We start from the raw sequence: 14,087 nt of genomic DNA on the forward strand, positions 1-14,087 counted from the left end.
TCGTTTTAATTACTGCTTTCTCAGACAAGTCGTCACCTAACTCTAATTGCCCCTATTGTATGATACCCTTCAGTGAGTGTGTTTCTACGATGGAATTAGAACTGAAAACCAGTCCTTTGGTGCATACAAAGTCATCGTCAATGTTCCACTCCAGAACCATGTGATTCTATACGTGCTTTATTTGTTCCTAGGCAGCGTCGTTGTCTTGTCTTCGGTATACTTTGAAGGTGATGCAATCACTGTACCGGCGTATTAGCATTCAGGACATGACCGTGAGTGCTTTCCGCCATCCTAAAGGGGGGTACTACTCTACTTCGTGTGGTGAGACTATAGAAGACGCGATTTGTTATTTCCACCGTTGTATGTTTCTCTTTTCTTTGTCTCTACCCGCTCTTCTTCCTCCTTCTCTTGTTCCCTCTCCACTCTGTTCTTTCTCCCTCTTCTCCCCCCCCCCCCCTCCTTCCTCTCTCTCCTCTCCTCTCCCTCCTCCATCTCCCTCTCTCAGCGCCAAAGTGGCTGTGCTTCAGTGGAGCTGCCAGCAGCAGCAGCAGCAGGCAGGTCCTCAGGTAAGCGCTGCGCTCCTTGTCTCCTCTCTGGGCCCTGAGGCCCTCCTCATCATCTCTCTCTCTCTCAGGCTGTTGACCTTTAGCTGCAGCACTTAGCGTCCAGAGCCATAAAACAGCCACAGGAGAGAGAGAGAGAACGCACAAGGACCAGTGAGCAGGACAGGGGTGGTGGAGAAGTGGGGAGGAGAGGGCTGGGGCAGAGTTCGGGAGGCTGAGAAGGCTCACACACACACACACACACACACACACACACACACACACATACTGTACACCCCCACACACACCCACCCCCACACACATCCACTTCCATACACATCCACCCCCACACAGACACACACACACCCTCACAGACACACAGACACACACACACACCCTTACATAGACACACCCTTACATAGACACACACACACACACACACCCACACACACACACACACCCACACACACACAGACACCCTCACAGGGGTTCCAGTAAAATAAATCTTAATCTGTCAACATGACGGACGATGTTGGAAAAAAATCTGTCACAGTCAATTTTTACCTGTCATTATCAATTGCGTTACATGATTAGAACCCGCTATCGCGTCTCGTTCCAAACCCCCCCCCCCCCCCCCTCCCCCGCCGATTCAAGCAATAAATTAGCTTCACTGCAACATCAGTTAGAAAGCAATAGAATGAAGGAGGCATACCAGCCTGGTAATGTGGAGCAGAGATGACTCTGGTATGGATATTTACTGTCAATCATCACAGCAGCATCAATTAGCACACAGCAAGGCTGGACTAAAACAACAGGCAGTTTTTCACTGTTTGTTTGTGCAATATTTCTCTCTCAAAATGATTTGAGAGAGAAATATTTTCCCGTCAACACTTAAGCACGAGCGGACATGCGCACGTGCGCATGTGTGCACACACACACTCGCACACACACGCGCACACACACACTCGCACACACTCGCGCACACACACACTCGCACACACACGCGCACACACACACACACACACACACACACACACACAGATACACACACATACACTCCCGCCCCCGCTATATTGCTCTCTGTAGCATTCAGTCCCTGTCATTAAAGAGCAGCAGCAGAAAGGCAAAGCAGCAGAGCAGCTGAGCTGGTACCAGACCAGCGGTGCAGAGAGCTAACCGGCCTGTGCCTCCACACACATGCATCATTTATCAGTGTGACAGAGAGATGACGAGTGTATGCCTATATGTAACAGTAATAGGATGGCGCTACAGAGGGGGGTGGGGGTGGTACCTCTGTTCTGTGGTGCCCAGCGGAGCTGTGATAGGGCAGGATGGCTATGATAGAGGGCTATAAGCAGAGTGTCTCCCCTCTTTGGTAGCCAGCAGAGATACCACGGATAATGCCCAGAGAGATGTATGAATATTGCAGGTGGAATGTGACTTGTGTGTCTTTGTCACCTGATAGATGGAACGTGTTCAAGCGGTAAGTAATTCCCCACGGCTGTAATCTCCAGGCAGATACATTATGTCAGGGCAGAAAGCCCTTACAAGAGGAGATACACAGAGAGGTGTGATGTAGTTGCTGCACGCTTGGCCTGGTTTGTTGTTGATCTGTCAGGGGAATGTGTGTCGGAACGTCTCTATGGATCGGCGGAGGACGGGGCTCATTGTAATGCACGGGATGGATTGAGGAACGGTGCCATGTGTGTTTGATCCCGTTCCATGTATTACAATCGGCTAGCCTCCCCCGCGCTGTGCATCAGTGTAGAAATGATTGCGTGTGTGTGGTGATTGATTGGATTCCGACCGGGGAGAGGATAGTGTGCCAGGGTGTGTATAGGAGGGGGGGGTGAGGTTGTCTGTGTGTGTGAGGAGATTAGGCTTATTGGAGTGTTGGTGTGTAGGGGGGTTGTGAAGGTTGGTGTAGGATGTTGGAAGGGAGGTGTGCGTGCGTGCGTGTGTGTAAATACATTTCAGCGTTGGTGAAAATCAATGACACACTCGCTAGTCAATCCAAAACATTGCAAGGCAATGGATTCAGTGAGTAATCCCCACTGCTCTACACTAACTAGAAAGTAGAGGGGATTACTCACTGAATAGCGAGTGTGTCATTGATTTTCACTGAAATTGATTTACATTTTTCAGAATAAAAGTCAGAACGGTCCGTCAGTTGGCGACTTGTTGGCGGTTTCGACAGCTGCTGTCACACATCGAAGAGCGATGCCACCTGGAGGCAAGCCAACGATGTGGCCCTAAGCTCCTGGTAGGGTCACCCACGGTGGTGAGGTCAAGATGGAGGTTCCAGAAGAAGTACAACCCAACCAAGAACGGCAGAAACAGGCGGAAGATGACAGAAAGTCACCACTGCGGTGAAAGTGGAGGAAGGCTACAGCAGAGGGAAGTCCCCAATAGTCATGGTCTCCATGCCATTGGACCCTGGCCCCTGTCTGTCAAGGACCCACAGATGTCCTCCTGAAAGGCAACATGACATCCTGAATCGAGTCTTGTGGCGATCAGGAAATGGTGATGGAAGCAGGGCAAAGACAGGAATTGGCACACAGGCGACGGGTGATTGATTCAGTTGTCGAGTTTGTGGACTGAGGCAGAGCTGCTGCACCCATAACTGAGCAGCCTTTCTTAGGACCCACTCTGCCCACCCCAGTAGAGGAAGGGGATAGAAAAGATGCCTTCAAAATAGCCTGCCTTATAGCTACCGACTGAACTCTGGAGTATCACATCAAAGTGGGTTCACCTCGTTTGCAGTCAAGAAACAATTAAAATGAACTTTGGAGCCTGGAACGTACAAACCCTCATGACAGTGCAACGAGTGATCGACCTGAAAGGCGAACCACAATCACAGCCAGAGAGCTCAGGAGGTTTCTGATGGGGGGCCGCTGAAGGACAAGAAAGGCGGATATACCTTTTTCTGGAACCAAGGATCCATGGAGTGGGATTTGCGGTTGAGAATGGACTCATCAGATCAGAGTAGATTAAAGATTTCAACTTTATTGTCATTGCATAGTACAAGTACCAGACAACGAAATGCAGTTCAACATCTAACCAGAAGTGCAAATAGTGGTATAAAACATGATCTAGAAACATGACACCTCAGCGACCTCTCTGTACTCCCTGTGGGTGTTAACAAACCAGTATGACCATTGATTTGATGCTTGCAAACAATCAAATGGTTATGGTCGTGAGCAGGTATGCTCCAACCCTGGACTCACGGGAAATTAAGGAGACCTTCAACACTGACATGGACATGGTTCTACTTGGGGATTTCAATGCCAGGGTTGGTCGGAACCATGACCTTTGGAGAGACACAACTGGGAAGGAAGGGGTCTGCAATACAAACTTGAATGGAGTTCTTCTACTAACTAAACGTGAGTTCTTCTACTAACTAAACGTGCAGAACATGATCTCACTATCACCAACACACTCTTCCGACAAAAAGAACAAATTCTAAATATCCTCAGGGATGTATCCCTGAACAGGCATCCCATTGACTGTGTTGCTGTCTACACCAAGGATAGTCATGATGGGAACATCACAAGAGTGATGACAAGCACAGGCGACTGCTGGACAGACCATCACCTGATCCGTTCCACTATGTCCATCCTATGTCCATCCTATGTCCATCCTATGTCAATCCGACTCATTTTATATATAAGTATTTAAGTATATCAAACATTAAACACTGTCAGCAATGTAAACATGCTTACATTCATCCTAATCAGTGACTAATCACCACATAATTTGATTAGAGAACAGCAATATCATTAGTATTACAATTAGTTATATATTTATTATAAATAAAGCAACCAGACTATCTGACAGCTACACCATTTTATCATCCAGTAAAAACAACTTTGTGAGTAGAGAGAGAGGGGGGGGGGGGGAGAAAGAAAGAAAGAGAGAAATAGATACATCAGAGGCAATAAAACAACAGTCTCCCACAACAGTGAGCTGAGAGAGAGAGAGCGCCTGGGGGTCCATCTGCCATCCCTCCATCCAGTCTGACGGAAGAAGGAAGAGGCTTCCTCGCCTTCCTTCCGCTACTACCCTGACAGGTACTAATACTCCTGTCATGGCTGTCAGGGTGGTCTGTGTGTGTGTGTGTGTGTGTGTGTGTGTGTGTGTGTGTGTGTGAGTGTGTGTGTGTGTGTGTGTCGGCCCTTTACCCCCTGGCTATTGTTTATATAAACCTTCCAAATCAGTCCCATAACAACGATAACCTTTTTGTAATCTGGAAGTGGAGGATAGCAGGGTTGAAAGATGGAGGAATGGAGGGATTGCAATGACTCATGCCTTCTCGCTGCCTGACTAATGGAGGGCGCATTATGCATACTTAACCAAACATCTACCATAGGATCAGACCACCCAACTCCTCTTCCTAGCCTCAGAGAAAGTCTCTCTCCCTCTCCCCCTCTCCCTTTCCCTCTCTCCTTCTCCCCCTCTCCTTCTCTCCCCCTCCCCCTCTCCTTCTCTCCCTCTCTCCTTCTCCCCCTCTCCTTCTCTCCCTCTCCCCCACCCTCTCATTAGGTTGCAGAGTGCTGAGTCATGCCCTCAAAAGGACTTGCCATTAAATGTGCTCTGAGTCTGCACCGTGTCAGTGTTACCCTCCGGCAACCACTGTCTACTGTCACAGGTGACTATCCCACTGCTACTTAAACACACACACACACACACACACACACACACACACACACACACACACACACACACACACACACAGGCACACACACACACACACACAGGCACACACACACACACACACAGGCACACACAGGCACACACACACACACACACACACACACAGGCACACACACACACACACAGGCACACACACACACACACACACACACACACACACAAACACGTCTGATCTGATACAGCTCTTCATTTAGAAATGAGATTCAGGCATACAGAAGTGGAGACTATCAGAGAGAGAGAGAGAGAGAGAGGTGTTACATTGCAGAAAGTGGTTCTGACGTTCACACCGGTTAACAGATCTGAGGCCAGTGAGTAGGTGTATGCAGTAGCTGCAGGGAGTGGACTACAGTAAAGGGTAACCCTGTGGTTTCAAAGTTGGTTTGAGACAAGTCTCTGCAGGGCTATTTTACCAAAGGGCTTTCTAGTCCCGTAGAGAAATGTTGCCAACAATGCTCTCTAAAGCCGTTTAGTGTTGGACACTCTGTAGCCATTAGATCTAGGCTAGCAGAGACAAGACTCTCCAGCCTTTTAGAAGTACAGCATGTTGCCAAAGGCTCTCTGAAGTGTTTTAGATTTCTGTTACCAAATGCTGTGAAGCCATTTAGAGCTCTTTTACCAAAGGCCAGATTGCTGTTTAGTGCTGCAGCAGAGGACCAGAACAGAGGTGGGCAAACAAAGAGAAACAGGCCCAATCAATACAGACCTCAATGAGGCATGAAAGGTCTGGCTGTGAGAGGTGGTGACACACACAAATACACACAAATACACACAAATACACACACACACACACACACACACACGCACGCACGCACGCACGCACATGTACGCATACACACATGTACCCACGCACAGTTCTATCGACTTCCCCTCTCTTCAGCCTGTTAAACTAATACCTCTTCTAACACAGTTCCCTAATGACCTGAGAACATCATCATCTCTAGGGATGGGAATCGAGAACGGGTTCCGGTTGAGAACCGGTCACAAATTGGAATCAGAATCGGAACTGTACGCCTCCAAGGTTATCGATTCCTTTTATCGATGCCGGCATGTTTTTCTGACAGGTGCGTGTTGCAAAAACTCATGCATAAAACTCTGTGGTGTAGTATCCTGCATAGATATTACTATATGTAATATCTATGATATCCAGAGTGTAAAGTTTTATTTAGTCGCAACAAGGACAGTATTCAAGAGCTCAGGCTATGCTACAATGCTATGCTACAATTTAAAATGTAACAAACTAAATGCAACATCGTGGATTCTAAATGGTAGACGAACTGCACGTCACTGCCACTGAATTATAACGTGGCCATTGACACGTTGTGCTCCGTGACAGACAGTGTTCTTTTTTTTTTTGTCTCAAGTGACATCAATGAATCATGCATACAGTATATGTTATTCATATCTTGCAGTAACTTCTATGGTATCTCACTTTAAGTTGTATGTAAATGTTCCATTGGCTTATGATAGGTTATGGTCATTTGGTAATTATATTATGAACTTACTCTTCCAATTAATGAGACAACTGAGAATATATTTTAAGTAAGTAAAACATAATAAGTAAGTAAGTAAGTAAGTAAGTACAATGCATAGTATCAGTATGTTTAGCATAATGATACTGCTGGCTGCACTGTAGCCTCTTTTCTAAATAGGACAGACATCAGTCGTCTTGTTTTAGCCACACCTAAATTCTCAGTAACTGAGAATAAAAAACGAATTGTTTATTTTATGTGCCAGTTAAATGTTATATTTGGTTCAAGCATATTCCCTTTTGAAAAGGAGGATTGTAATTTATACAGATGTTACTAGGCATACATGCTTTTTTTTCTAAAGAAGAATTTATGTTGAAAACCTGTGTAGGCCTACTTTTTTTTAAGGGAATCGATAAAGAATCGGATTGATAAGCAGAATCAATAATGGCATCGGTATCAAAAACATCTTATCAATTCCCGTCCCTAATCATCTCTCCTCAGCATGGTTTTCCACTGTCTTTTTAAGACTGTGCCATCAACTATGTCTAACGAATGAAAGTCAACATGTGTACTGTACAAGTCTGCATCCAGGCAAGCTGTTGTAGATGTGTGTGTAACTATGTGAGTGTAATTATGTGTGTGTAAGTGTGTATGTGTGTGTGTGTCTGCTGTGCTGTGTGTCATTGAGAGGAGGTATAGTGGAAATTATATACAGAGATATATAGAGAGAGAGATAGAGAGAAAGAGCTATACAAAAAGAGAGTGAAAAGAGCAATGTGAATGGTTCTGTTACGATTCTGTCACGATTGAGTCTGTCATTCGGTGTGTCAGTATGTGAAAAGTTATTAGCGTATGTGTGTGTGATTTAGATGGGAATATGGTTATTTGATTGCAGGGTGACACTGCCGGGATTCTCAGTCTCGTTTGCGTCAAAAGTATATTGCTGTTGCCATAGAGATCATGAGCTTTTTTTTTAGTAACTGACATTTCTTAGGCCGAACGTTTCGATTTTTCACCAGTGGAAAGTGTTTCTCTATTATATTCAAGCTTTAGCGAGGATCGCGTTAAATGCCTGCACTAGAAATATCTTTCCTTTGTTAAGTCCAAAAGATATCTGAAGAGGCATTCAAAGCAATTACATTGTCTGTCAGGAAACAGGTTCATGAGAGAGACTCGTCATAGAGCGTACGAGCCGGAGCCATGGGGGGGGGGGGGGGGGGGGCATGAGAGGGAAGAGATTGCTGCCTGTGTCTGTATAATACACTCTGTATGGAGCAGGAGAGGCTGGTGGAGGTAGAAATCGGAGGGCGGGCTCATTGTAATGCATGAAACAGAATAAGGAAAGGTATCAAACCCCATCCCATCCCATCCCTCATGCCTTCTTCTACATTACAATGTCCTCCGTCATTCAGCCACAGTCCTTCAGAGGCTAGAGGCCCGCGCTGTACACATCTGAGCCTAGGATGATTGATGACCCATCTCTGTTATGATACACCATCAACAGCGTATGAGGAACTGGAGAATATTCCAGTTATTATTATTATTATTATTATTATTATTATTATTATTATTATTACCTCTTATCTGTCCTCCATCTCTCCTCTGATGCAGTCCTAATATATCACATCTGGTTGAGATAGCTGATGTCTTATGCCTGCGCTGTGTTTAATAACAGAGGGGAAACTGAAGGAAGAGGGAGGGAGTGAGAGGGAGGGAGGGAGTGAGAGGGAGGGAGGAGGAAGGGGGAGAAGGAGGGGGGAAGGAGGCTGTGAGACAACAAATTAACAAATCTATTTAAAGCGCAGGCAGCACCAGGGGGTAAGGGAGGAGAGAGGGAGGAGCGGGGGGGAAGGGGGAGATAGAAGAGGATGGGGGTATGTCTTTAGTGAGTCGCCACAGGGTGTCGGGCTGATTTCACTTAATCTTTGCGTCATCCTGCGAATCCTAAAACAACCTTTGTTGTGGTAATTGAAATGCTTTGAATTCATTCATTTGAAACATTACATCATTGTCTTGTTATTTGCTGGGACGGTTTTTCTTCACAATGAGAAAGGCACAATACAAACAACCAAAGCAAACAACAGTTATTTGAGGTGTGAATTGACAGTGTTGGGCAAGGAGTAACGTCAATGCATACAACAATATAATGCATCTCATTCCTGAATCACAAACAGCACACAAAAAAATTTGTATGTCAAGGTTTACTGATAATATCAAGACTATGTGATAGTTGTATCCACTGATGAGCCAAAACATTATGACCACTGACAGGTGAAATTACATTAACATTGATTATCTTGTTACAAGGGCACTTGTCAACGTGGGATATTAGCCAGCAAGTGAAGAAATCACACAAGTCTTAAGGCCAATGCACATGGCGTGTGATTTTGTCGCACCGCCGAATTCGATTCCATTGTTTTGAATGAGACCCAATGAGACAATGCACACGGCGTGCGATGCGATATTGTCGCACGACAACATTCGATTCTCCATTCACATTAATTCATTCATTGGTGTGAATTGAGAATCGAATGTTGTCGTGCGACAAAATCGCACGCCGTGTGCATTGGCCTTTATTGAGCATCTTTGGGAGATGCTGGACTGACAGGTCCGACCCATGGCGGCTGCACCTCGCAACTTGAAGGGTCTGCTGCTAATGTTCTGGTGCCAGACACCACAGGACACCTTCAGGGGTGTCGTAGAGTCCATGGCTCGGCAGGTCAGCGCTGTTTTGGCGGCACACGGAGGACCAACAGCATATTAGCATATTAGCATATTATACAAGTGGTCATTATGTTTTGGCTCATCAGTGTATGTTATTACCTAGCACACCTCAACAACGAGATGAGTTAAAAGAGGCCATTTTGAACCAGGCCATGTGGTCTTCAACACTGCTGGTTAACATCTGCGCGTTGTTCATTGATTATTTCATGTGATTGTTTGGTCCAAAGACGACCGACTAGCAGTGTACCTTCAGGTCAAGCTAAATACTCTTACACTATGTAATCATGTAGGTGTATACCATCCATCACCTGTTCCTGAGGTGACAGGAACGTGGAGATCAATCATTTGAAAGCAGGAAGAGAGCACGGCACCAATTAAGAGGTGATGTGTTCTCTGGCTCATCACTCATGCTTCTCACTTACAGCCTAATTACCAGGGCAGGAACATTAATGGAATACGATGGTTCATGCTACGGATTAATCTGTGTGTGTGTGTGTGTGTGTGTGTGTGTGTGTGTGTGTGTGTGTGTGTGTGTGTGTGTGTGCGCGCGCAGTATCTGTGTGTGTGTGCGCGTGCGTGCATGTATTTAATTTGTACCTCTGCTCAAATGAACATGACCTTGAGCACAGCGGGAGGGGAATGGACTTCTGGGTGGAGTGCCGAGCACTGAGGGTAAGTGAAGAGGGGGAAGGGTGGGGTAAGTGAAGAGGGGGAAGGGTGGGGTAAGTGAAGAGGGGGAAGGGTGGGGTAAGTGAAGAGGGGGCAGGGTGGGGTAAGTGAAGAGGGGGAAGGGTGGGGTAAGTGAAGAGGGGGAAGGGTGGGGTAAGGGTGGGGTAAGTGAAGAGGGGGAAGGGTGGGGTAAGTGAAGAGGGGGAAGGGTGGGGTAAGTGAAGAGGGGGCAGGGTGGGGTAAGTGAAGAGGGGGAAGGGTGGGGTAAGTGAAGAGGGGGCAGGGTGGGGTAAGTGAAGAGGGGGAAGGGTGGGGTAAGTGAAGAGGGGGAAGGGTGGGGTAAGTGAAGAGGGGGAAGGGTGGGGTAAGTGAAGAGGGGGAAGGGTGGGGTAAGTGAAGAGGGGGAAGGGTGGGGTAAGTGAAGAGGGGGAAGGGTGGGGTAAGTGAAGAGGGGGAAGGGTGGGGTAAGTGAAGAGGGGGAAGGGTGGGGTAAGTGAAGAGGGGGAAGGGTGGGGTAAGTGAAGAGGGGGAAGGGTGGGGTAAGTGAAGAGGGGGAAGGGTGGGGTAAGTGAAGAGGGGGAAGGGTGGGGTAAGTGAAGAGGGGGAAGGGTGGGGTAAGTGAAGAGGGAGAAGGGTGGGGTAAGTGAAGAGGGGGAAGGGTGGGGTAAGTGAAGAGGGGGAAGGGTGGGGTAAGTGAAGAGGGAGAAGGGTGGGGTAAGTGAAGAGGGGGAAGGGTGGGGTAAGTGAAGAGGGGGAAGGGTGGGGTAAGTGAAGAGGGGGAAGGGTGGGGTAAGTGAAGAGGGGGAAGGGTGGGGTAAGTGAAGAGGGAGAAGGGTGGGGTAAGTGAAGAGGGGGAAGGGTGGGGTAAGTGAAGAGGGGGAAGGGTGGGGTAAGTGAAGAGGGGGAAGGGTGGGGTAAGTGAAGAGGGGGAAGGGTGGGGGAAGTGAAGAGGGGGAAGGGTGGGGTAAGTGAAGAGGGGGAAGGGTGTGGTAAGTGAAGAGGGGGAAGGGTGGGGTAAGTGTAGAGGGGGCGGGGACGGGTAAATGAAGAGGGGGCAGGGAGGGGTAAATGAGTGTGTGGATAAGGTAGAGGAGACAGGAAGAGGGGATGAGGCCCAGAGTAGAAAAAAGGAAGAAAATCCAGGGGAAATAGTTTGAAATGCGGCAATCACCTATCACATATTTAAACATATTCAAGCACCCCTTCAACCTCAAACACAATGACCGAAACCTGAAACTGGTGTATTTTATCTCACACCAATTCTTCACAATGACACATTGTGACACAAATGACACATTGCTTGCTTATCACTCTTTTTGCAGCTCTAAACCACACAGTTAAAGTTTATAAGACTAAATACAATTCTCTACATTTGGCACATTCTTCCTTGATAAAATCTCTTGTGTTCCCATGGAAAATACTACCATTCAGACTGCTAAACTCAAACCACCAATCACACAATCACACTCCTCATATGGGCAAACACCTATTGCATTTGAATTAGCAATCATAGCATTGCTAGCTCTATTCTTGTATTGTGTTTTATATTTGAGTATGAGTTTCAGTTTTTGGATTTGTGTTAAGAGTTAAGAGAAAATTAGCTATGCTTTGAGAAAACGTGTTACATAAAGCGATAGAGAAAAACTGTAATAGACTTGGTGTTATACAGTGATGATTAAGTGTTCCCTTAATTTTTTGGAGCAGTGCTTTCTGCAGTTTTTCTCTATCGCTTTAACATGTTTTCTCAAAGCATAGCTCATTTTCTCTTAACTTTTAACACAAATCCAAAAACTCACACACAAAACCCTAAACTCCACAAATCTCTTGCAAAAAAAAACACTGCATTAAACATATTGTTATGTCTTCTCAAAATGAAATTATGTCATCAAATGACAAACACACAGCATCAAATGAATAGACACTAGTAACAACCAATTGAACACTGATATGCACAATGGAAAACAGTACTATGATAAGATTATCAGTAGGCCTTTTGCATTTTCAGTGTTACACTACATACGTACAGTAGCCTGTTATAAACTGTTATGTTTTCATACTCAACACACAAATACAAGAATAGAATGTTTTTTAAATTCTGAAATACTGTACACATCTCAGCAATGACAGTTGGATTTGTAAAGTGTTCTTCAGAAGAAAAACTATAGAAAAAAGAAAATAAGCCCTCTGCATATACTCCACAAAGGCCACAAGACCTCGTCGACATCACAAGCAATGTTCTCCCTGGCCAAGCCGATGGGAAAGTATTGCCTGGCATGACGCATCCAGCCCTGATATACTTCAGATATTTCAACACAGGAGAGCTCACCTTTGGCCCTTTTATTGCTAAAGCTATGATTGCTAATTCAAATGCAATAGGTGTTTGCGCATATGAGGAGTGTGATTGTGTGATTGGTGGTTTGAGTTTAGCAGTCTGAATGGTAGTATTTTCCATGTGAACACAAGAAATGTTATCAAGGAAGAATGTGCAAAATGTAGAGAATTGTATTTAGTGTTTTGTTAACTGTGTGGTTTAGAGCTGCAAAATTAGTAATAAGCAGGAAATGTGTTTGTCATTGTGAAGAATTGGTGTGAGATAAAATACACCAGTTTCAGGTTTTGGTCATTGTGTTTGAGGTTCCGATGTTAGTGTTAAAGCGATAGAGAAAAACTGTAAACTTCTGGGATATCGATCTGTCCAGTTAGGACGCGTAAAAGATTGTTAATCAATTTCACCTGCTTTGGTGCAAATGAAAGAGACAACAGGTGGACAGGAGAGGCAACAGCAAGACAATCCCAAAAAGGAAATGGTTATGCAGGTGGTGGCCACAGACCATTTCTCTCTCCTTATCCTTCCTGACAGATTTTTCTCTAGCTTTGCATTTTGCTAGTGCCCTTGTCACTACTGGTAGCATGAGGCGGTACCTGCAGCCCATTCAGGTTGCACAGGTAGTCCTGCTCCTCCAGGATGGCACATCCATACCTGCCGTCGCAATAAGGTTTGCTGTGTTTCCCGGCAGTCTCAAGAGCGTAGAGGAGATACCGGGAGCCAGGCCATTACACAAGGAGAGCTGGACAGGGCCATAGAAGGGCAACAACCCAGCAGCAGGACCGGTATCTGCTCCTTTGTGCGAGGAGGAACAGGAGGAACACTGCCAGAGCCCTACAAAATGTCCTCCAGCGGGCTAATCGTGTGCATGTTTCTGACCAAACTGTCAGAAACCGACTCCATGACGGTGGCATGACAGCCCATCACCATGTAGCTCGAATGGCATTTGCCAGAGAACACCAGAATTTTCCGGTTCACCATTGGCGCCCCGTTCTCTTCACAGATGAGAGGCAGGTTCACACTGAGCACATGTGAGACGTCGTGGCGAACGTTATGCTGCCTGTAACATCACCCAGCATGACCGGTTTGGCGTGTCAGTGATGGTCTGGGGAGGCATATCCTTTAAGTGTTCCTTTAATTTCGTTTAGCAGTGTACATATATATATATATATCTATATTGACATGGATACTGTCAAATAGTACCATGTAGTAGTTGTGTGTGTGTATGTGTGTGTGTGTGTGGAGGGGGGGGGGGCGTCATGTGACCATAGTGTGCTTACCAATGACGTATGTGAGCAGCAGAGCCAGGGTGAGGGTGAGGAGGGAGGCGGAGAGGGCCGTGCACTTCCAGTTGCAGCAGCGGTGGGGCTTGTTGAAGGTGAAGAGCGGCCTGGTGACGCTGCCGCGCGGCAGGGGCCGGGGGGGCGGGGAGTAGACCGTGCCCGAGGTCAGAGGGTAGCCCTGTCCCGCCCCCGACAGCAGGGTCGACGAACCGGAGCCCTGCTTGAACAGGAAGTGTCTGCGGGGAAAAGACAGAGGGACGGGTTATGACGTAACACCGTTACCATGAACACAGAGACAGAACAGCGTTAGGAACACAGCCAGAATATAATGAACAACCGAGTTTTAAGACAATCAACTAAA

At 46.5% G+C, this 14,087-nt stretch overlaps 1 protein-coding gene across 1 annotated transcript in view; it reads right to left on the reverse strand.

The window, feature by feature from the left end:
* The window catches only part of LOC308152353 (teneurin-1-like), a gene marked incomplete at both ends in the record, with an annotated part of 155,607 nt that overhangs the window by 103,084 nt on the left and 38,436 nt on the right, over positions 1 to 14,087 (reverse strand). The window contains one exon of the mRNA XM_080525317.1: positions 13,724 to 13,962. Coding sequence (XP_080381443.1) covers positions 13,724 to 13,962 — 239 coding nt within the window. The remainder of the gene's footprint in view (positions 1 to 13,723; positions 13,963 to 14,087) is intronic.

Source organism: Nansenia antarctica (genome assembly GCF_963989245.1).
Source record: "Nansenia antarctica genome assembly, chromosome: 3".
Taxonomy (NCBI): Eukaryota; Metazoa; Chordata; class Actinopteri; order Argentiniformes; family Microstomatidae; genus Nansenia; species Nansenia antarctica.